The sequence below is a fragment of the Rhizopus delemar genome, genomic scaffold (genome assembly GCF_000149305.1).
Source record: "Rhizopus delemar RA 99-880 supercont3.9 genomic scaffold, whole genome shotgun sequence".
Taxonomy (NCBI): Eukaryota; Fungi; Mucoromycota; class Mucoromycetes; order Mucorales; family Rhizopodaceae; genus Rhizopus; species Rhizopus delemar.
The window spans coordinates 808,216-830,084 of NW_027137835.1; the positions used below are offsets into that span (position 1 = coordinate 808,216).

The 21,869-nt window shown below is 34.2% G+C and overlaps 10 protein-coding genes across 10 annotated transcripts; 7 read left to right on the forward strand and 3 right to left on the reverse strand.

The window, feature by feature from the left end:
* Positions 1–1,067: 1,067 nt before the first annotated feature.
* On the forward strand, positions 1,068–2,399 carry RO3G_11389 (uncharacterized protein; the record flags this gene model as incomplete). The annotated part of the gene is made up of 2 exons (XM_067665973.1): positions 1,068–1,826; positions 1,887–2,399. The coding sequence occupies 2 exons, from the start codon at positions 1,068–1,070 to the stop codon at positions 2,397–2,399; spliced, it is 1,272 nt and encodes a 423-aa protein (XP_067522074.1).
* Positions 2,400–5,297: 2,898 nt separating this feature from the next.
* Positions 5,298–6,576, forward strand: RO3G_11390 (FAM50A protein; the record flags this gene model as incomplete). The annotated part of the gene is made up of 7 exons (XM_067665974.1): positions 5,298–5,396; positions 5,462–5,631; positions 5,682–5,938; positions 6,005–6,066; positions 6,128–6,247; positions 6,302–6,421; positions 6,472–6,576. The coding sequence occupies 7 exons, from the start codon at positions 5,298–5,300 to the stop codon at positions 6,574–6,576; spliced, it is 933 nt and encodes a 310-aa protein (XP_067522075.1).
* A 243-nt stretch (positions 6,577–6,819) lies between these two features.
* Positions 6,820–7,716, forward strand: RO3G_11391 (uncharacterized protein; the record flags this gene model as incomplete). Its single annotated transcript, XM_067665975.1, has 1 exon — positions 6,820–7,716. The coding sequence occupies one exon, from the start codon at positions 6,820–6,822 to the stop codon at positions 7,714–7,716; it is 897 nt and encodes a 298-aa protein (XP_067522076.1).
* Positions 7,717–7,815: 99 nt separating this feature from the next.
* Positions 7,816–9,168, reverse strand: RO3G_11392 (uncharacterized protein; the record flags this gene model as incomplete). Its single annotated transcript, XM_067665976.1, has 1 exon — positions 7,816–9,168. One exon carries the CDS (start codon positions 9,166–9,168, stop codon positions 7,816–7,818), a length of 1,353 nt encoding a protein of 450 aa, XP_067522077.1.
* A 1,691-nt stretch (positions 9,169–10,859) lies between these two features.
* On the forward strand, positions 10,860–11,361 carry RO3G_11393 (cyclin domain-containing protein; the record flags this gene model as incomplete). Its single annotated transcript, XM_067665977.1, has 4 exons — positions 10,860–10,920; positions 10,975–11,127; positions 11,209–11,219; positions 11,281–11,361. 4 exons carry the CDS (start codon positions 10,860–10,862, stop codon positions 11,359–11,361), a joined length of 306 nt encoding a protein of 101 aa, XP_067522078.1.
* A 2,182-nt stretch (positions 11,362–13,543) lies between these two features.
* RO3G_11394 (uncharacterized protein) lies at positions 13,544–14,470 on the forward strand (the record flags this gene model as incomplete). The annotated part of the gene is made up of 1 exon (XM_067665978.1): positions 13,544–14,470. One exon carries the CDS (start codon positions 13,544–13,546, stop codon positions 14,468–14,470), a length of 927 nt encoding a protein of 308 aa, XP_067522079.1.
* Positions 14,471–14,998: 528 nt separating this feature from the next.
* On the forward strand, positions 14,999–16,364 carry RO3G_11395 (uncharacterized protein; the record flags this gene model as incomplete). Its single annotated transcript, XM_067665979.1, has 2 exons — positions 14,999–15,560; positions 15,760–16,364. 2 exons carry the CDS (start codon positions 14,999–15,001, stop codon positions 16,362–16,364), a joined length of 1,167 nt encoding a protein of 388 aa, XP_067522080.1.
* Positions 16,365–17,457: 1,093 nt separating this feature from the next.
* Positions 17,458–18,106, forward strand: RO3G_11396 (uncharacterized protein; the record flags this gene model as incomplete). The annotated part of the gene is made up of 3 exons (XM_067665980.1): positions 17,458–17,748; positions 17,827–17,931; positions 17,987–18,106. The coding sequence occupies 3 exons, from the start codon at positions 17,458–17,460 to the stop codon at positions 18,104–18,106; spliced, it is 516 nt and encodes a 171-aa protein (XP_067522081.1).
* A 1,293-nt stretch (positions 18,107–19,399) lies between these two features.
* On the reverse strand, positions 19,400–20,459 carry RO3G_11397 (uncharacterized protein; the record flags this gene model as incomplete). The annotated part of the gene is made up of 3 exons (XM_067665981.1): positions 19,400–19,711; positions 19,762–20,309; positions 20,456–20,459. The coding sequence occupies 3 exons, from the start codon at positions 20,457–20,459 to the stop codon at positions 19,400–19,402; spliced, it is 864 nt and encodes a 287-aa protein (XP_067522082.1).
* Positions 20,460–21,444: 985 nt separating this feature from the next.
* Positions 21,445–21,792, reverse strand: RO3G_11398 (uncharacterized protein; the record flags this gene model as incomplete). Its single annotated transcript, XM_067665982.1, has 1 exon — positions 21,445–21,792. One exon carries the CDS (start codon positions 21,790–21,792, stop codon positions 21,445–21,447), a length of 348 nt encoding a protein of 115 aa, XP_067522083.1.
* Between the last annotated feature and the right edge of the window lie 77 nt (positions 21,793–21,869).

Sequence of the window (21,869 nt, forward strand, 5' to 3'; positions counted from 1 at the left end):
AGTGCATGAATTTTAGGCTCCAATCTGTTTACACTCCCCGCCTCCTCCCCCCCTTTTTTTTTCTTGGCTTGATAAGATTTCCCTGCCGAAAGTAATGAATTAATAAAGAATCAATCCAGCTTTGTGTCATCATATCGTGTGTATCGTGAAAGTTTGAAAATGGCCATCATTCTACTTTTGGCTTTGACTCCAGAGACAACAACTTCTAGTTATAATGTAATACCGCTACAAAACAAATTGTACAATGTAATAGTGAAAGCTTCTCTAGAAAAATAGAATCATTTCATTCAACTTGTTAATCTGAAGCATTATTCCCGATGTCTGTTGATAATAACTGTAAATTATACTCGTGCTTTTTTTTTTCTTAATCACACAGATTCCAATTCATATATTTTCTTGAAAACTATCCTTACAAAAATGCAGCAGGATCTTCTTTTTTGTTGCTCAATCGTGAAATGGAATTAAGTGAATGTTGATATACCCCCTTCTTAAATTATAATAGAAACAATGCGTTTTTATTCTTTTTGATTGTTTGGTTCTATTTGGTCAATAAATTCTCCATGTAACATTTTACAAGAAAGCATGTAGAAAATAGAAATAGTGTGTCAATTAGTTTCTATTTAAAGTATAGCTAACATCATTAATGTAACAACTTTCATATTTCGTGCATTTTATGGAATCAGCTCCAGTGTAAGAACGAAGAGAGATCTCCTCCTCTTTTCATTTGCTAAATTTGAGTTTAATTGGTCGATATTCGAACACAGTGTATGATCCATATTATGTCCATAACAAGTAAATAAGCGTAGTCTCAGGGCTTAAAATTGCAAGAATAGTCAATTGATTTGAATGAGGGCTTCAAATATATTAGCTAAAGATAGAATAATAATCAGTAAGACAAAGGTCTTGGCATATACTATATTGTAATATTGAAATGGTTAATTTTACTAATTATAGAATTTTTTTAAAACTAAATAGGACGTGTATCGGAAGAATTATTACCAGCAGCTAAATATAAATAGAAAGTCAATTTTTTTTGTTCCTTTTTGTTTGTAAACAATTAAATAAAAATGCAATTCAAATTGATTACAATTTCGCTTGCTCTTGCAAAGATTGCAACTGTTGTCTCTGCTGATGTAACTGCTTCCAACTATTGGGAATCTATCTCTACCAAGATTGATCCTAAAAACATCACTCTTCCGTCTATTAAACAAACCACCAGTTACGATGTTGATACTCAATGTACTTACTACACACCTGATTCTTCCTTGATTACTTTCAATGAATCTGAATGGCCTACTTCCTGGGAAACAGCCACAAGCAACGGTATGGATGAATCTGATGAATTTCTCAGCCTGTACAACTCTATTGATTGGACCAAAGCCCCCAACATCAACCCACGTACCTTGACCTCTGATGGTGGCTTGGACACATCCAGCTACTCTGATTCTGATCCTGATTGTTGGTGGTCTGCTAGTACATGTACTACCCCCAAGTTGTCTGATGTCAATGCTGATATCTACGCTTGTCCTGAGCCTGAGACTTGGGGTCTTACCTATGATGATGGACCCAACTGTTCTCACAACGCTTTCTATGACTACCTCAGCGATAACAAATTGAAGGCCACTATGTTTTACATTGGTTCTAACGTTATGGACTGGCCTTACGGCGCTATGCGTGGTATGCGTGATGGTCACCACATTGCTAGCCATACTTGGTCTCACAACTATACAACTATTCTCTCAAACAAGGAAGTTCTTGCTGAACTTTACTACACACAAAAGGCCATCAAACTCACCACTGGTGTCACTCCCAAGTACTGGCGTCCTGTAAGTTTCACATAATTATTCTAGACTTCATTTTTACTAATATTATATTTGAAAATACAGCCTTATGGTGATGTCGATGACCGTGTCCGTTGGATCGCTACTCAATTAAATCTTACTGCTGTTATTTGGAACCTTGACACTAATGACTGGGCTGCCGGTGATACTGAAACTGTTGAAGATGTTCAAGCTACTTACGATGATTTTATTACCATGGGTACCAACGGAACCTTTGCCACCAGCGGTCAAATTGTCTTGACTCATGAAATTGATAACACTACCATGCAATTGGCTGTTGATAATTTGGCTAAGATTCAAAAGGCTTACAAGAACGTTATTGATGTTGCTACCTGTTACAATATTTCTTACCCTTACTTTGAAGACTATCAGTTCACAGATGTCATGAATGCTACCACCACTACCGATAGCACCGCCAACTCTGCTGACTCTGATTCTGCCTCTTCTACCACTATTTCTCTCAAACTCGCTAAGGCTGCTGCTTCTGTCAATGCCGGTAGTGCCTCTGTTCCTAGCTTTGGCTTAGCTATTGTTCTCATTGCTGCTTTGGTTTTTTAAAGTTTTGAATAAATAAACCCATTAAGTTATAGATTTTTGTACAACAGTAACACACATATTTTTGTAACATGTTTCAGATCCAGAACATATTTAAATTGACCTTTTTGAGCTCTTTTTAATATATTGCTCATGATTGTTTTCATAAAAAAAATCTCAGCCAAATAAAATAAAAATCGCCTAATCTCTCGATTATGGACCCCTTTCTGTGAACTTTTTGCATGTATAAACTTACTTTTCATTGGGTATTTTATGTGACTAACCTAACCCAAATAAAAAGGAACAAATCCAATCTACTTTCTCCACATTCAATTTTCGGTGTTGAAGCATTACCCAATAAAAAAAATTTAAAAACTTGTCAACTGGACCTGAAAGTCTCTGGATTCACCAACAGTGTTTGAGGAATCTCTAAACAGCTATATATTGTAACAGCCACAATTCTTTATCAACTTAAAAAGACTTAATGGAAGGCTTTGTTGTTACTCTCCTTTTGTTAGTAATTGCTTCATTTGATTCAGATACTTCACCAGAAGGTAAGCCTCATGATACTAACATGTTGATTGTTTCTTTACCATTTTTGTTTTGCTGTGTTCGCATAAGAAGTAACGCGTCTTCTTCGGCAACAAACAAGCTTTCAATACCTCTTCTTTTTGCATATAAAGATTTTTTCTAGAGTATTTAGACATGCAAAGAATATAAATTCACAATTAAAAAGTTTAACTTTTATAACTACAATAATTTTTTTTTCTATTGGTTTTGTAGTTTGCATATTGATGATAAAAGGTTTCTACTGGTAATCCAAACTTTCTATTGAGCTCAAAAATTTCTACTGGATTAAATATCTTTCTATTTGTTGGACCAAAAATTCTACTTTCAAACGCAAAACACTGCACTAAAAACGTAATAGCATCGTTTTTTATTACTATCAAAGCGCCAAGGACAAAGCTCGATGGTTCTTTTCTGAAGATAAACATCCTTTATATTAATATACGTAATACCAATTCCAGTTTTATACATTTACTTAAAGTTGTTTTATAGGATCAAATGTATTTTAACATCAAATTTAACATTTCAAAAAAAAAAAAAAAAAAAAAAAAAAAAAAAAAAAAACTTTGCTTTTAAACTTCAGAACAGCAAGTTTCACTTCGTTTTGATTTTCTACTGCGTTTGAATCTAATTGATATTGTTCAAAAATCTTTCTATCCAAAGATGAAGTCCTATTCACATTTCATAGTCTTTGTTTACTTGTCGCTTAGCAATTACGATATAAATTTCTTGACATTTTATTTTTATATAAATGAATTGATAGTTTTTACTCTTTTTTTTTATTATTACAGTTTATTGTACACTATTTTCAGGATTGAACCCCACGTTTACTTGTTGCTTTTTATATAAATTGTATTATATAGTTTGTAAAATGCCATTTTACTTTCTAAAAATGGTGTACAGACACTCAAAATGAGTATGCAATTTTTTTTTTCATAAAGATGGGCAAAGACGTGTTGTCAATGCACATGGAGTTGAGTCTATGGAACTTGTTGACGATGAGCTGCTAGTTAATTGGAATAATGAGTCCTCGTACTTGATTACTAGAGATAAACCTCTAGAAAGATTTTCTAATTACGTAATGCATTTAACTGTAAATGCAAGAAATAGTGAAATTGTTGATAAGAAGTTATGTAATAAGCGATGTTATACATCTTACTTTAATGATTAGAAAGCAAGGTTTTTTCATCTATTTTTTTCTTTTTCTTTTCTAGTAAAGACCTATGTGTCTCTGCTGTAGTGAGACAATTAGGTATTTATAATCGTACAACCTAAGGATGGTTCAAACGCTATTAGAAAGACCTTGAAAGTATTTTCGAGAAAAAAAAAATCAGGTAGCTACTGTATTCTTGGAGAGGAGCATAAGCAATTTCTATTAAATTATGTCAATGAGAACCTTCCTGCTGTTTAACTGAAGCTGCAGAACATTTTAAAGAACTCTGTAGATCTCTGTGTTTTGGGCGATACTGTTTCCAATTCCATGGCAACCCAGTATAATCTATTCATCAAACAAGCACAATCTCACTTTGTGAAAAGAAATAGCGAGGAAAGATTCAGCAAAGGTATGAGCGGGTTCAAAAGTGGCAACATGTGGTTGTCCAGCGGAGGACCCAAGAGGCAAATGCACAATTTGAATGAGTAACTTTTGTTGGTAAAATATTTAAGAAAAACAACACAGGGTCTTCAATAGTGTTAAACATTTGTAGACGGCTGTGTATATTGAGAGAGTAGGTCTCGTGCTTTTTTGTCAACGCCTGATTCTTATAAAGGAGACAAAGCCTAGATTTACCCTCAGGAAGTCATCCAAGGCACCATATTAAGCAACGGCTACGTTATAGTCTAGTCATTGGCAATCGAAGGATCGGATCAAGTAAGATCATTGGCCGACAGCAAACAAGCAGTTTTGAATTTTTATATTATTTTTGAGAATCCATAATTTGTTGTATGAACTGCTCCTTAATCGGTTTGAAAGACTTGAAACTGAGCCTTTTGATTACAAAAGGTTTACTTCTTGATAAGAAGACCTTGGTTAATTTTTGACATAGCTAGCGAATGTTAGGTTTCATGTAGAGTATGACTTTTGTCAGGAGTGGCTATGGATAGCATAAAGTATCAAAAGATAAATTAAGCCTAGAATATATTTTTTTACTTTCATTTCTGATAAGCGTAGTAGATGATGAACGGCTTTGGTAGATGTCTATTTAGATTCACTGTATGTTCGTTATAGGTCTAATGTGTTAAGGTGTTGCTAAATGAGTTTTAAATATTTTGCTAATCCTGAGATTTAATTTTGGCAATCCAGTTAAAAATATTTTGCGAACTTTGGGGTAAAATCAAGCATTTTTATAAATCAACATGGATTCAAAAGTTGAAGGTCACCGTCAGTCAATGCTTGAAAAGCAAAGACAAAAGATCTATGAAGAAGCAGAAAGAGAACGCCAAAAGAATGCAAAAGTACATAAAAAAGAAACAATTCAATTGGATATTCATCAACATTCTGCTTTTTTTTTTGTGAATAGATGAGTGAAGTCCGTGTTGGTTCTGATAAATTCGTCAAGACAAAATCTGACATAGAGTCTCAGTTGAAAAGCAGTACAGTGGGTTTGACAGAATTGAAAGATTATAGAAAGATTCGAGAGAACTTAGAAGAACAGCAAAAGAGAGAAGCAGCCAAAACAGCTCCATTAAGGTAAATAATTGACTCAACCCCCCGATTTCTTTTACTTATTTCTATCAAAGTGACGAAAAGAAGAAGAAAAAGAAGAAGAGACAGCTTTTGAAATTGTCATTTGCTGAAGAAGAAGAAGAAGGCGACGAAGAAGCAAAAGAGAATGGTCAAGACAGTCCAGAAGAAAAAGAACCCAAAAAGAGAAAGATGTTAAAGGATCCTTCGATTGATACAAGTTTTTTGCCTGACAGGGAAAGAGAAGAAAAGGAACGTATTGAAAGGGAGGAATTAAGAAAGGAGTGGCTAATAAAACAGGAACAAATGAAAAGTAAATAACTCAAAAAACATATACGAAGAACGGCATACTAATGTTCTGTTATTTGCGTGCATAAAGATGAAAAGATCGATATTACCTATTCATATTGGGATGGAAGTGGACATCGTAAAGTTGTGACTGTAAAGTATTGAATTCATCTTCTATTGTACAATTTGATTAACAAAAAGAGATACAATATAGTGCAAAAAGGGAGATACAATCCAACAGTTTTTGGAATTATGCCGATTGCAATTCCCTCAATTAAGGGGCGTGAATACAGACAACCTGCTTTATATAAAAGAAGATCTTATTATTCCGCATGTAAGATGTTAAAGATATTTAATAAGCATAAAATTACTTACAACTTATAAATAGCATCATACATTTTATGACTTTATTATCAACAAAGCAAGAGGAAAATCAGGACCACTGTTTAATTTCGATGTACATGATGATGTTCGATTAGTGAACGATGCAACAATAGAAAAAGATGAGGTAAATTTATATTGAACAGTAAAGAATTAAAATACTAAATTCTTGACAAGTCCCATGCTGGTAAAGTGGTTGAAAGATCTTGGTATGAAAGAAATAAGCATATTTTTCCTGCCAGTAGATGGGAAGTGTTTGAACCAACTAAATCTGTAATATAAAGAAGAGAAATAATCACTAATCAGTTACTAATCACTTGTTTTATTAATTATTTAGTATGGCAAGTACAGAATCAAAGATACAAATAAGAGTTTTTAATGAAATTACAAACAATAAATTCTATTGGCTAATGATTTATAAACAGCATTTGTAAAGCTGAGTAATCTTTTTTGGTAATTTTTTCATATATAAATCTTTGATTTTTTTTTTTTTTTTTTGTATACCCATTATCAAATATTAAAAACATGTCTTCTACTATTTCAAGAGCTGCAAGAACAATTACTAAATCAATCATATCAAGAAAACAAGCAGAAGGTGCTGGTGCTACAGTTTATAGATCAATTGGCAGTGCTGGTCTTAGAGACTTGGACCCCTTTTTGATGCTTGACGAATTTGACGTTAAAGCTCCCGGAGGCTTTCCTGATCATCCTCACCGTGGGTTTGAAACGGTGACTTATATGCTTGATGGTGAATTTTTACATGAGGATTTCAAGGGACACAAAGGACATTTGCGCCCAGGTGATCTTCAATGGATGTCTGCTGCTAAAGGTATTGTTCATGCCGAGATTCCAGCCAATAATAAAAGAGCGCACGGTTTGCAATTATGGGTTAATTTAGCTAGCAAAGACAAGTTATCTGAACCAAATTATCAAGAATTTCCAAGTGAAAAGGTGACTTTGGTTACTCCTGAGGAAGGTATCACGATCAAGGTGATTGCAGGTGAATCTTATGGTGTAAAGAGTTCAGTGATGACAAGAACACCCACTATGTTTATTGATGTAAAGCTGAAGAAAGGAAAGACGATGAAGCAGGTCATCCCTGAGAGTTATGCTGGATTCATCTATACCCTCTCTGGTACAGCGCTTTATGGCAAAAATAAGCACCAGTCAGAAGCTCATCACACTTTAGTCCTTGATAATGAAGGTGGAGACTTTATTCCAGTCGAATCACTTTCAGACGATTGTCATTTTGTAGTAATCGCTGGCCAACCTATCAAAGAACCCGTAGCTCAATATGGTCCTTTTGTCATGAACACCAAACAAGAGCTCCGTCAAGCCGTTGCCGATTATCAACAAAGTAAAAACGGTTTTGAGGGAGCGTCAGAGTGGGTCTCTTCCATTAGAGATAAATGGTCCTTTTAATACCATCTTAAATGCACACTTATCATTCTTTTTTTTTTCTCAACATCATACATATATAAATCAGTAAATAAATAAAAGAGTCTAGTTTATTATTCATTCTTAAGATTGAGTTTCTTCTTGTGCGTCAAGTTTTCGCTTTTTACGCACTTCGTACTTTTCTTTCTTTAATTGATCAGAGTCACATCTTGGTCTTAATAGGACGGGCTTATATTTGTTTACTCTTGTTTCTTTTCCTGCACCTAAGGGTATCAGAGCTGCTCCATCTGACCAATCGGATTCACGTTCTTTTACAAGGTCAAGTATGGTTTTGGCGCTTTTATCGGGCATGACAGCAGGAAAGGATCCCACTTTTGTCAAATAATACTGATATGTTAAAGATCGAATCATCTGTACATTCCATAATTCGTTGTAGTGCAAATAAATTCGTAAAGAGGATGGGAAAGGATCATAAGTCGATGCTTTGAAGGAGTAAAACCATTCAATATCCTTAAACTCGCAATCATAAAGTACCAAAGGCAAATCACTTGCCATTGGAAAATCTGGCTTTGAAGGTACCTTTTCAATATCCAATACATCTCGAATTGTCTCTGGTGGCTCAAGCCCTTGTCCTACAAGGAACAAGACAGACATCATATATCGCACCTGATGCCACAAAAATGCCGTTCCCTTCAATTCCACTTCATAAAAATCAGTTCCATCTCCTATATGGGCTGTCTGTGTATGATCTACTGGACGAACAGTCATGGAAAGTATATGGCGATCATAGCTCTGAATATTTTTAGCTGGATCCATTTTACAAAAGTTGCGAAAGTCGTGCTCCCCTTCAAAGTATTTGCATCCCTGTCGCATCTTTTCGATATCCATTTTGCCTCTTGAGAAAAAGTATTTATAAGTACGCGATGTGCAGTGATATCGAGCACTGAAGTCTTCAGGAACAGGTGCCCAAGCAAGTACACGAATATCAGGTGGTAACATACGATTCAATGTATCAACATATGGAAATTCTTGCTCGGCCGGTAAGAGATCAGGTGAAGGGTCCGAAGTCAACTTTTTTGATCTAACCCATAATGCAATGACCTGTCCTAATCCACTCACGCCTCTATCTGTTCGACCACAACGTGTATAATCTATGCTGTCATCTATCTCTGCAACTAATTTACATTCCTTTAAAGCTTTAAAAAGCATGTCTTCAATGGTCGGTATTCTTTCTGGGTCTTGCTGGCTGGCAAAGCCAATATAATTCCATCCGATATAAGCAACTCGTAGTGCTATCTTTCGCTTTGTGTACTTGGTCATATCAAACGGTCGGTTTTTTCCTTGCTTTTTGGGCTTTTTATGCTTTAATTCTTCTGTGTTATCAGTATCATTTCTCTTTGCTGCTGATTGGCTTTCCAGCTCAGCGATGCGTTTTAGTAGCTGTTCCCGAGTATATTCGCTGTATTTTGATTCCATATATAAATGAAATGAAGACAAAGGGTCAGATTCAGTGGATATTACTATTTCGCTCTTTATACAAGCCACACAAAGCCACTGTTCAATAGGAAAAGGGGAGTTTTTTTTGGGAGCATCATGAAATACAGCTATACTCTTGGAAAAAATCTGAAAATGAATGACATGACACTACATTATCTCTCACCTATGTATCCTTTGCTCTATAAACGACAGCTATAGCTTACAAATTATGACTGCGGCCTTAGTGTGCAGGATATGTCTATTAAAAGAAAGTCGGAGAATGAAGCGCCTTTATTCAGGGACGATCTTTCTATTTTCTGTTTTAAAAAAGGCAGAATAAAACACCTGCTTTTTGCAAAATAAATGCTGTGAGCAAAAAATTGGGGGGGGGGATAAGGCTGTTTGTGATGATCTAAAAAAATTAAAAAAGATATATTAAAAAAGGATCTGAAGAATGTTTTATATAAAACACCAAATCTGAAACATTTTACTTTGAAGGGCCACGCTTTCAATAATGGTTTTCAATAAGATCTTTCGTTCCCATTCACATGCTGTTATCATTTACTTTTTCTTTTATTTGTCTGAGACAATATTTTTTTATCGCTATTAATTATTTTGTAAATTAAAATTTTAAAAATATAATAAACATCAGTCATGATTTGAGATAAAAGAAGCACTTGTATAGAAACACATTTGTTTTGTTTTTTGTTTTTTTACTTTTCAATTCTGAATATATCCTTAATAGTAAAAAAAAAAACTTTCTCTCAAGAGCAACATTTAAAAAAGGACGAATGAAAGACAGAGTGTTAAAGAGGAACGTGTAGCATGCTTACCAAAATAAGTAATTCTTTTTCTTTTTTTAGTCTTACCTTCAAAGAAGCTTAACGTATTCATTGTCCTTGTTTGTTATTTAATTTGAATTGACATAAAATGAAAACAATTTTCTTTTGCTTATAAGCTAACGAATATTACAAAGTGTTTTTAAATCCTCAAGTAAAAGTAACCTTTCACAAAATAAATTTTGTAGGAGGCTTTTTTTTTTTTTTTTTTTTAGAAAAAGCCAATACAATAACAGACAATATTTAAATGAGATATTAAAATAGGTCATTCATAGAAAGAGTTTGGAACTGGAAGCATGCAGCTTCATAGGAAAAAAGAACAAGTCTATGATGGGTAGAGATAAAAAAGCAACTCTAAAATAAACAGACTGCAAGAAGACCATACTTTAGCATACATTGGAAAGAGTACCAAATATGATTGCAAAATAAAAGAGTGGGTATCACAAATAAGCTCAAACATATAATAAATTGGCGAGATCAAGAAGAAAGCTCTATATTTTCTAAATTTGGTTTAAAATTTAAAATATCCATTTTTAGTTTATTTTACCTTGCCTGGGTAAAATATAAAAAGGGGAGGACAAAAGAAAAGCCTCCAGACCTTTATCAACGTAACTTTTCTTTCTCTCTCTCTCTCTCTCTCTCTCTCTTTTTACAACTCAAAAATAAATGATTAGCGTGCTTTCATCCCACAAATCATATATTAATAGTTTGATATCTTATACTGCTTCGAACGTAAAAACACTAATAGATTGTTCAAATGAAAGATTACATTATCAACATCGCTTACTACCAACATTGCATGTTTTTATAAAGCACACGTTTTACCATTGTAATCTAACACCTACCATTCTTATGGTGGCTCTTATCTATCTTGATCGACTAAAAAGTAGTTTACCACGCAAATCCCAAGGAGGTAATTCAATCCCTTAGGCCATACAACATCTTTACAATAACTTTTACTCTATAGAATTCGACACACCTTACAAGTTGTTTATTGTCGCAGTTGTTTTGGCTTCAAAATTTATTGAAGATTCAGATGGTGTTACACAATCCATTCATAGCTTTATTTCTCCGCTATATAGCGCAAGAGAGCTAAATGATATGGAAAGGAGCTTTTTAGGTAAAGAATACATCATTCCCCTCACTTTATTTGATTTTCTTAAACTAACTCTTACTTCCTTTTCCATATTACTACATATAGCTATTGTTAAGGTAAATGCCTCATACACATCTTTTTTAAGCTCATTTACTTTTACTAACCCACCTAAAATAGTACAAATTGTATGTGAATCTGTTTGAAGTAGATCAATTCGTCAAGGATCATAAAGACTTCTTAAACTTTGCATTTGATTAATACCTTAAACTTATTCCCTTTAGTTGTATAATAACGCATAATTCATATGTAAATAATCATCTCCTTATACTATCTCCTTTTTATAATAAACCAATCTTGGCAATATTACCCATATTCATTCTCTAATCAATCGGCGACGCGTGTGTACCTCGGAAATTTTTGTTGATAAATTTTTATGTTTCATAGTTGTTTTTAAAGAAATCGCATACGTTTGTGTTTCTTCACAATGCTTGTTTTATATAGAAAAAAATTGACGTTCGATTGATGATATCGGGCTTGTACGAATGGTATGTTGTGCATATAAAAAAACTCAATAACTATTGTTTATTTCTTCCTGTTTTATTGTATGTATCAGCAATCAGCTTGCTATTATCCATTTTAAGTGCAATCGTTGTACAATGCTGTCATAAGGGCATTACAACCCTTGATCTAACAAAAAAGAAACTGAACAAAGCGTTATTCCAGTTATAAGCATATGTGGTACATGTAAAACAAGAAAAGAAGTGATCTCAACACGACAGTTTATAAATTTGGAGATAGTAAAATCTTATTTGACCTTGGGGCTGAAGAGATAAAAAAAAGGGCGGAAATATGCGTTTTATTTTTAAAAAGAAATTGCGCCCGTGCAAACATATGAACTACAGTTACATTTTATTGCTTTGTTTAAAAAGATCCCTAGGCCAAAGCTAAAGTATTGAGCTGAATGAACATTCTTGGAATTGTGGAGGACGACAATTACGGGATTTATCTCGTCTTACCTTTAGTGTATGTACACAATCAAAGTTCTTCCAGCCTATTTTCTGTGTTCAGCCTTTCACAGCATATCTATTACAGGTGTACAAGTATAAAAGGATGTTTACCGGCCTTTTTCTATTAGGAAATTTTAAATGTGTTGCATGTGAATACAAGAGAAATAATGACTTTGCAACTGAAATAACACATAAGAATCAGAGTCTTTGGTTGATGAATCTGTCTTTGTTTACATCTGATAATCACGTCAGATTATATTGCAACCCTAAAGAACCTGCCACTCTTCTTATGATACCTATGTGTCTAAAAAATATCTTGAGCTTATTGCAAGTTTCTTTTTTAAAAGGATCAGTCTTTCTACTTCTACAACTCAGCTGCACACTTTCTCGGTATGGAGAATCCCTCCATCATGATAGACATAAAGCCTTGCTGTGAAATTACCTTTTATGTTGACATGATTCTAAATCTCTCTTCAATTTTCAAAGAGTTGTTGCTGTATTTGCAATTTCTTTCTCCACTATGTATTGCCCGTGGTTCCAAGAGATATGTGTATCATATTCCAAGTCTGACAGCCTGTTATCTTGTACAACGGATTTATTTACTCTCTTTTTCTCCTATCTTACGTTAACTTGTAGGCAAATGACTCTAGTGGTACAACTGCTTGCATAAAGTGTAATTAATAACATGTAAACATATCTTAATCACTTTAATGCAAAAAATGTAAAATAAGACTAATCTAAATACTTTTATTTTAGCTTCAATTTGTACGTTATCAATAGTTCTTTTGTTTTGTAGGATACAAGTTTTCTTTTAAAAAAAACTATCTGTTTGCTGCAATCTCTAACTAAAGAACACAATAAACGCTGCAAATAATATAGAATGTTACTTGAGTATTAAACTTAATATTACTAATTTTAAGAGTGCTATTTTCAAAAATCAATAAATCACTCAAAGCCACAGATGTTGTACTGAAAATGAAATATGAGCATCATAGTTATATACACATTTAGACTATGACTTTAAAAGAGCTATTATATATAAGAATAAAAGTCTGTTTTTTACGTCAAATGTAAGCATGTTAACGAGGTAAAAATAACTGATGTTAAAAAGCCCCGTCACTGAGGAATTTGAATTCACTTTTTTTCTTTGGTAAAATTTTACATTAATATACTTCAAAATCATCACTTTTTTTTCCCTCATTTCAAAAACTCTCTCGTTTCTATTATAATGCTTAACAAAAATATCTATATCTGTGTTTGCCCTGAATTTTGTGCTATCAAGGCTAATGGCTATGACATTGTTAAAAAATCAACTTTTGAACGTCATGAAATAAATAGACGGGACTCGACAGTTTATTCAACGTACCCTGTTCACCATTTACACGGCCAACACGGTATGAATACTACATAATATCAATAAAGCACTGAAGACCATGAACCAAATGACAGCCATTGGTGTGAATCCTACTGGGTTTGATAAACCCACCTCCACGCGGTTTTATTCCCAAATTGTTCGTCCACAACTTGAATACGGTCTTGCCATCAGTGCGGTGAAATCTAGGGAACTTCAGAAGATAGAATCTTGCCAAAACCAATGTCTACGTCGAATATTTGGGGGCACTTCACGCTCGTCCATCAAGGTCATGCTACACCTAGTAAATCAACCAACAATGAAAGAGCGTATCCACATCTTACAAGCCAAATTCTTGCTTCGAACTATTGATACACCTGATGATACTCTTATGTTTAGACTGCTTCCTTACATTCGAACGTCAACAAGCCACTCACAATGGTACAAGCTCACTACTTCCCCGCTATGGAGGCTCTGCGCTGAAACCGATCCTGATCAACTTGATCGACGCAAGTTCAAAGCAATCCGTAAAGATTACCTACAAGAATCTTTTGAAAACCGCTGTGCAGATACTAACTCTATCCTTCTCTCCGCTTGCCGCCCTCAATTAGTCGTGGATCCCATCCTCTGGCTACCGATGTCATACATTGAACGTAGCCGATTGATTCGTTGGCGTATGGGCTGGTTGCCTGGTGGCCGTCCCAAACCATGTATCTACCATCCTCATGACCTGCTCACTCGATCGCATGCTATTGCCTGTCTAAATATGCATCATCGGCTTCTTATGCCAAGCACTGTCTCTGACCCTTTATCTTATCTCCTCAATCTCCTGCCTACTTCAAGGAAGAAACCTACTATACAACATCGATCAAAATATTCAGCATGGTTTATTCGATGGCTGATCATTTGCCAAATCCTACATGAACTTGACTACCTCCACCATGACAAAACCGCTCCTGAAATTCCACCTCTGGGTACTAAACTATTGCATTGGCTCAGCTCTACTTAATTTCGTATCGTTTGTTACCGTATCTTCTTCATCTTCCCATCTTTATCCTTTTTCCCTTTTTGACTATCAAAAAGGTTTTTTAGCTCTTTAACCATCTCTTGATCTGACCCGGGCAATACAATAATTTCCATTATTATGTGCTCAATTGGGTTATTTTAATTCTCAGATAAATAAAATATTCTTTAATCGTATGAATACTACTTTTAAACGTCATAAATGTATCCTAAGGCTTTTAACTACTAACTGATGACATGTTCACGATATTTGGCCAATCTCAAACTGAAATTACTGAAAATGTCGACGGTAATTTTTATTTTCTTTTGCCTCGAAAGGAAAAAAAAAAAAAAAGACAGAATACTGAAATTTATCTATTGTGGAAGCATCATTGTATACCAGTAAGGGCTTTCCATCCCTTAATGAACCACTTTCATTGTACCCATTCTTTTTTGTGATTTTGTTCAAAACAAAATTTTTGACTGATGAGCCAGCTGAACTATTAATGGTTGGCCCAGATACTTTGATCCTGTCATGTTTACCGTTGTTGATCCGATGCACAACCTACATCTTGGTACAGCCAAAAAAATGATGATGATTTGGCGTACAACTTTGATAAACAGAAGATTGATGCTGACAAATGAAGATATGAAGACGATGGTAGCCGAGGCGAGGAATATTCAACTGCCAGTTGGGTATGACTCATCCTCTTTGGTTCGCAAGACGACGACTGGCGAAATCGGATTCTCTCATTTGAAGGCTGATGAGTGGAAGGTCTGGGTGGCTTCCATGTCAAAGGTGTTGTTATTTGGAAAATTAGATCAACAGTATTACCAGCACTGGTTAAAATTTGTTGATGCTAATATTCTGATTGCATCACCATCAATCACACTTGAAGATGCAGAAAAGGCCCATCAATTGCTCGTTTCTTTTTGCTCTGAAATGGAGGGGTTGTATGGTGCCAAGAACATTTCAATCAACATGCATCTTCATGCACATCTAAAAGAAGGAATTGTCAACTATGGCCCTGTGTATGGCTATTGGGTGTTTAACTTTGAACGCTATAATGGTGATATCAAGAATTTCAATACAAATCGTAAAGGAAATATTGAATCAACCTATTTAAAGCAGTTCCTATACAGCATCCACAGTGGTGATTATTTACGAGAGCTCAATGTTTCAACAAACAGCCTTGGATATTCATCACTGTTAAAATTAACAACAAAAACCAAAAAAAAATCAAAAAATAGAAAATCTACAAAAAAATATGCAACCATTTATGAAAAAACATTTAGAAGATTACAACATCAATGTTTACATTTCCCTGGCCCTCCCTCATAACATCAATTTAACAACTGGATCAGAAGCTCTGCCTCTGTCTACCATTGCATCTATGAACTTGGTTTCTATAACCAGTTTAATAGATGACATGTGTATTCATGAGTGCATCTCCACCTTTTATCAAAATGTTTATCAGACGAATCAAATGTATGTTCCAGGTGAAATAATTAAGTTCAAAACAATTAACTTGCTTGGTCAATCATACAAGTCTGCCGCCTGCTATTCCCCTCGTGGTTCTTATCTTTGCTCTTTTTTCCCTGGTCCTAACCAAGGTTATATTCTTCGTCCAGGTCAGGTCCAATTTTTCTTTTGCCATATCCTTGAAATGGACAACAAAGAAGTAATCCATACCTTTGCTTTTGTAAGATGGTATAAATCTACACCTTACACCTTCGGTATGGACAGCAGCAATGATTTAAAAACATGGTCTGACGAATTTGAAGAAGTGGATAGTTCTTGTGTGCTTCCAGTACAAAGGATTTATGGGCCTGTTGGTGTAATGAAATGGTTAACAAATGTTAACATAATCATTCCCATAGCAAGAAAAATAACAGGATAATCTCTTTATTTTTTTATTCGTATTATTTTGTACTTCTTATTGTATTATTTCATTATTTACAAACATAAAACTTGTAGAATTTGTTTACTCTTTTTTTAACTGGGATTGTAAGAAGAGGGGGGGGGTGCGTCTTGTAGCATGGTCTAAAAAGGGAACGTCTACAGAAGTGGAAGTTCAACCCGAAGGTATCAACTTGAGTATTTTGGGCTGCCTATCCATGTATGGATTGATTGCGGTTTCCCAACAAGTTCCCAAACTAAATAGACGAAAAAAGCAAAAGATAGCTGGTATCAAGAGGAGCTTCCCACCGACGGGATTAACCCGAGTTATTTTTGCTGTCTGTGTAAGAAATGGCAACCGTGCTGAATAAACCTGGACTGCATAATATGTATATGGGATGAGTAATGCTGTAATTCGCAAAACATCGGAAGTTTTCCAAGCAATTCATGGTTATGAATACATTGCATAGTTTCTACCACCTTGCTTGCCCATGTTGAACCCTACTGAAGAGTGCTGGCCTGAAATATAGAAAGAAATTCGCAAGGCACCTTTAAAAAAATACGAAATAACAGCCGATCGTATTGAAGAAGTAGCAAAAACAATTACAGCAGAAAACTGTAGGGGATAGATTTATCATTGCCATAAGTTTTTTGCTAAACGTATGAATATGTAGAGCATATAAATATCATATAGCAATAAACTTTGTATTTTTTTCTTATTTGGTGGCTAAGAGAATTATACCACTTATTAAAAAATTGAATGATTATAAAAAAGCTTGCGTGCACTACAAAAGCTTGAATTTTAAACGCAAATCACTGTAACATTTGAAATCAGTTTTTTTTTTATCTCAATGAAAATAACCGATTTGTCTTTCTTTTTCTTTTTTTTTTTTTTTTTGTTGTTGCTTATACCAATAATCTATGAAATAAATTAAGCTAGATAAATACGAAAGTATAATACATTAACATAAATTCTGACGTAATGAGTGATACAATCCCCGCCACCTAGGGCCTGCGAAGGAGGGGTTTGCAATTTTTTTTGGTAAGCCAGAGAAATACCACTGTTTTTTTTTTTTTTTTTTTTCAAAAACAAAATGGCTTCCTCAGTACGTGCCGCTGCTATCAACTGGTCCAAGTTAAACGTCACTCTTCCTCAAGAAACAGTTGCTTCTCTTCAAGCTTTCCGTAAGCGTAATGAAGAAGTTAAGCGTGCTCTTTCCGAATTAAAAGAACAAAGTACCACTGTTGATTTTGCTCATTATCGCAAGGTCCTCAAGAACCAAAACATTATTGACCAAGCCGAAAAGGCTGTCGGTAGCTTTAAGCCCGTCTCTTACAACTTGGATGCTCAACTTAATGTAATCAACCAGTTTGAATCTAAGGCTGTATGTAGAATTTAAAAAAAAAATGAACCAGGAGAAAAAGAATTGTGTGTTGAAAAAATTGTTTTTTTTTCGATATAGGTTGCTAAGGCTGAGAAGACCGTTAAGCAAATTGAACAAGAACTTAAGGAACTTCAAGCTACTCTCAGCAACATTCAACAATCTCGTCCTGTCGAACAACTCAAGGTGATTTTTATAAAAGCATGATATTTTTCTTATTTATATTCATTCATGTCTACAGGTTGATGATGTTATTGCTGCCAATCCCAAGCTTATTAAGGAAGTTGAAGAAAGCATCAAGAAGGGAGAATGGAGTGTCCCTGGCTACAAGGAAAAGTTTGGAGATATTTCTTACTTTTAAGCAAATTATTTATATTATTTGTTACATTTGCTTTGTATTCAATTCTTTGTTTATTTTTAAAATCTAAAATATGACAGTTTTTATATATAGTGGCTGAAATGATCAGCATTAAAAAAAATAAAAACAAAATTTCTTTTTTTTTTTTTTTTTTCTCCCTCTTTTTCTACTCTCTTTAATGGATTTTTCTTTAATTACAGGGTATTTGTCTATATTATGCTGGCTTATAGTTTTTACACCGTAAATTGAATAGATATCAGTTCATAATCGTCACTTTTTAATCTTGTATTTACAGACAGTTGTGGGAAAACTATAGACGTAAAAGTGGAGATGGTCTTTCGATGACCTTTCTTATTATTTGGTTAGCAGGCGATATTTTTAATCTTTTAGGTGTTATCATGCAAGACTTATTGGTTACAATGGTAACAAAAAAAAAGAAGGTTTGATATAAATTAACAAAAAGAACCTAGTTTTTCCTTGCACTTTATTATACGGTAGCCGATATGGGATTAATATGGCAAGTTATTTATTATCAACAAAAAGCTATTCCGGTAGATGAAGATATTGCATCCGAAAGAACTCTTTTGATCAAGCCTTTCCCGGGCAGACAAGATGATTTCCGCAGGAAACTCTTCAATTGGATCTCGGCTTGCTCTATCCTATTGGTAACCGTCGTGTCATGTTACACATATTATAATGTCCATCAAAAACACGACACAAATTACGTGAGCTGGTTGCCTCAGATCATGGGGTGGTCGAGTGCTGTACTTTATATCGGAAGTCGTGTACCTCAGTTACTTAAAAATTATTATAATCAAAGCACAGAAGGGTTGAGTATAGGCATGTTTTTGTGTGCTGTAATGGGAAACATATTTTATACAACTGTAAGAGAATAATTCATGATTAGATAAATATTAATACACAAACATAGTCTATCTTCTTAAACTCAACAGACCCGGATTATCTGATAACAAATATGTCATGGATTGCTGGAAGCCTAGGTACTTTATTATTTGATTTTTTGGTAAGTTTTTATTTCTATATTATACATTTCTATTTACCATTTTATTATTTTAGATCTTTGTACAGTTCTTTGTTTATAAACAAAAATAAAAATAAAATACCCTCAAACTCATCTTTTTATACAAACGAGGGGTTTACACTACTTTACATCAATGCTTCACAAGGAAATGGCTTTGTCTCAGAATACACTTATGAACTATCCGGTTAATATTGGGTTAATAAGGGAAAGGAGAATTATATTTGCTTCTTCCTTATTAACTTTGCTCTTTTATTTTATAAAGCTGGATTATTATTCAAGTCGTAAAATTGATTTAATAATCCAACCATGTTTTTCTTTGTCATATTCCTATCCTGACCTTCTTCCTCTTCTTCTACTTCTTCAACTGTCGTAGGTCGTTTCCATGTATGATTTTCTTGTTCAAACGAGTCTCCCAATTGACTAGGAACTGCAGGAATACCATATTGATTTAACCTTATTGTAGATGGCTCAGCCAAGTCCTTTCTTTTCTCATTTTTAAATCTTTCAAGTCTCGATAAATAAAGAGAGCCCGCTAGATCATTAGGTTCCCAGTTAGGATTATTGGCCTGTCGATAAAGAAAGTGTAAGCATTCTCTTAAGAAGACTTGTTTTGTACCTTGAAATTCAGAAAACTTTTTTCCATCTTTCCTTCTTTGCTCAAATAATATTCATCATCCACTGTAGCGCCTTGAACACCATACTTGACATTACCATGTCTTTCAAAATCAAATTGTGCAAAGCTACACACATAACCTAACCCATTCACATGAACCGTAAACTCTCTAAAGAAATCAATAATCTGGTCTGCACTCTTTGGTAAAGAAAAACAAAGCACGAGGGGAGCAAACAAGACACTGAGCAATTCCTGAAAGAAGAGTCCCACCTTGTAATCAAACAACAAACAAAATTCCGCGCGCACTTGGTCTGTGTGAAGTCTGTATTTCCATTCAGTAGGCAAATAGTGGGTATGTTCAATGACCTGCTTCAAGAGTGTCTCGGGCTCAAACACTTGATGCTCATCAGGTATCATCCCACGTGTCACAGCAAAGATTGTGCCTGTGATACCCAAGTAAAATAGTACCGTGTTACTAGGTGTGATTTCAAAACTTAATAAAGCTTCAGAATCAAACAAACTAAAGAGTGCCAATACACCAGCAAAGGATCCTGCAATGAATGAAATAAATCTTTTCTACAATCGTCAAAAAAGTATTGAAAAAGTATTTATGGCGGTTACCTGGCTAAAAGTACTGTTTTTTCTTTAGGAAATTGATTGATATACAGATTAGCAAATTCATAACTTTGACTAATACGCATACGAAACAAGTGAGGAAGTTCATTAAATTCACGAAATTTCCATTTTGCAAAAGGAGAATAAGTTCTTGAGCCAATTTGGCCTGGATCTTTGTGATATTCCTAGTTGGGTAAGATAATGAGTTATCCTTGTGGGTGCATGTTCATCAAGTTATTACTTCAAAATATTTAAAGAAAAAAAACAGTAAAAGATAAATGAATATGAAGGGAGCTAATGCACAATTCAATAGCCCCATAAATATGAATCTTCTTTTTAGCCTAATTTATTTTTGATCAGTTAAAAGAGCTGTACTAAAAGAAACCTTTACCCTGCGACTAATATCTGCTTATTTTTTTCTTTCAAGAATCTCTTTCGTATTTGTCCTCTTTGATCAAAGACAAAGTCAAGTAAGCAAAATGACAAATTCCATTCAATGTCCTTTGTAAACAACTGTCTATTGTTTAAGTAGGGCAGTGGTATAGTCAAATTCAACATTTCCTTATTTAAGAGTGCAATCAAATAATTCTCTTTACGCATAATTCTGTTTGCTACATCATGCTCTGTAAGTCGAAGTGATGATTGTTCTGAAGTATTCGGATTTGTTTCTCGTATATCAATGATACGTTCCAAGACAGTTTGCCATGATACCGTCTGCATATCTTCCTATACAGGATATACTTGTTAAAAAGAAAAAGAATACTCTATTACTTATTTACATCAGGTATATTCAACAAAAAAATATAAAAGTTATGCATTTCACGTAATGCTGGTATATCAGTAATGAATCGAATCGCCTGCCATGTCCACCACAAGATAAACATGATCAAATATAAAAATTTAGTACTTGATAGTTTGGATAAACATTGTGGGACAACCACTTCGCTTAGTGTATGATGTGAAGGGATTTCTGAATAGTTTACGCAGCCGATCAAAAAGGTTGAAAATACAATCATAAAAGCAAGCGTTCTACGAAAAGATGAGCACAAAGTATCGTTTTACTTTCTGTACTCACAATAAATTTAATAATCTTGCCAACAATATACAATAAATCCCTTTTCCTTGGTAATATTCATATACTCTTTGAAAGAAATAATCCATATTTTCTACATTAGCCCATCTCCACATGGTTCTGTCATGAGTAGAGACATGTTCCCTTGTAGAATGACGAGAGGTAGTAGTATTATTAGCATTTATTGTTGTTGCCGTTTGTGGTCTTTCTAGAATGAGTGAAGCAGGTGCTTCTAAATCTTCGTCTTCAGAGTATGGGTATTGTTGCTGTTGTTGTTCAACTTGACTTAAAGTATATTCTTCGTCCTCATCTTCAGAATAATCTCTCAGCAATCTTGAGCTGGACATTGTATTGATAACGACAAACAAAAAAAAAAAAAAAAAAAAAAAAAAAAAAAAAAAAAAAAAAAAAAAAAGAAAATAGG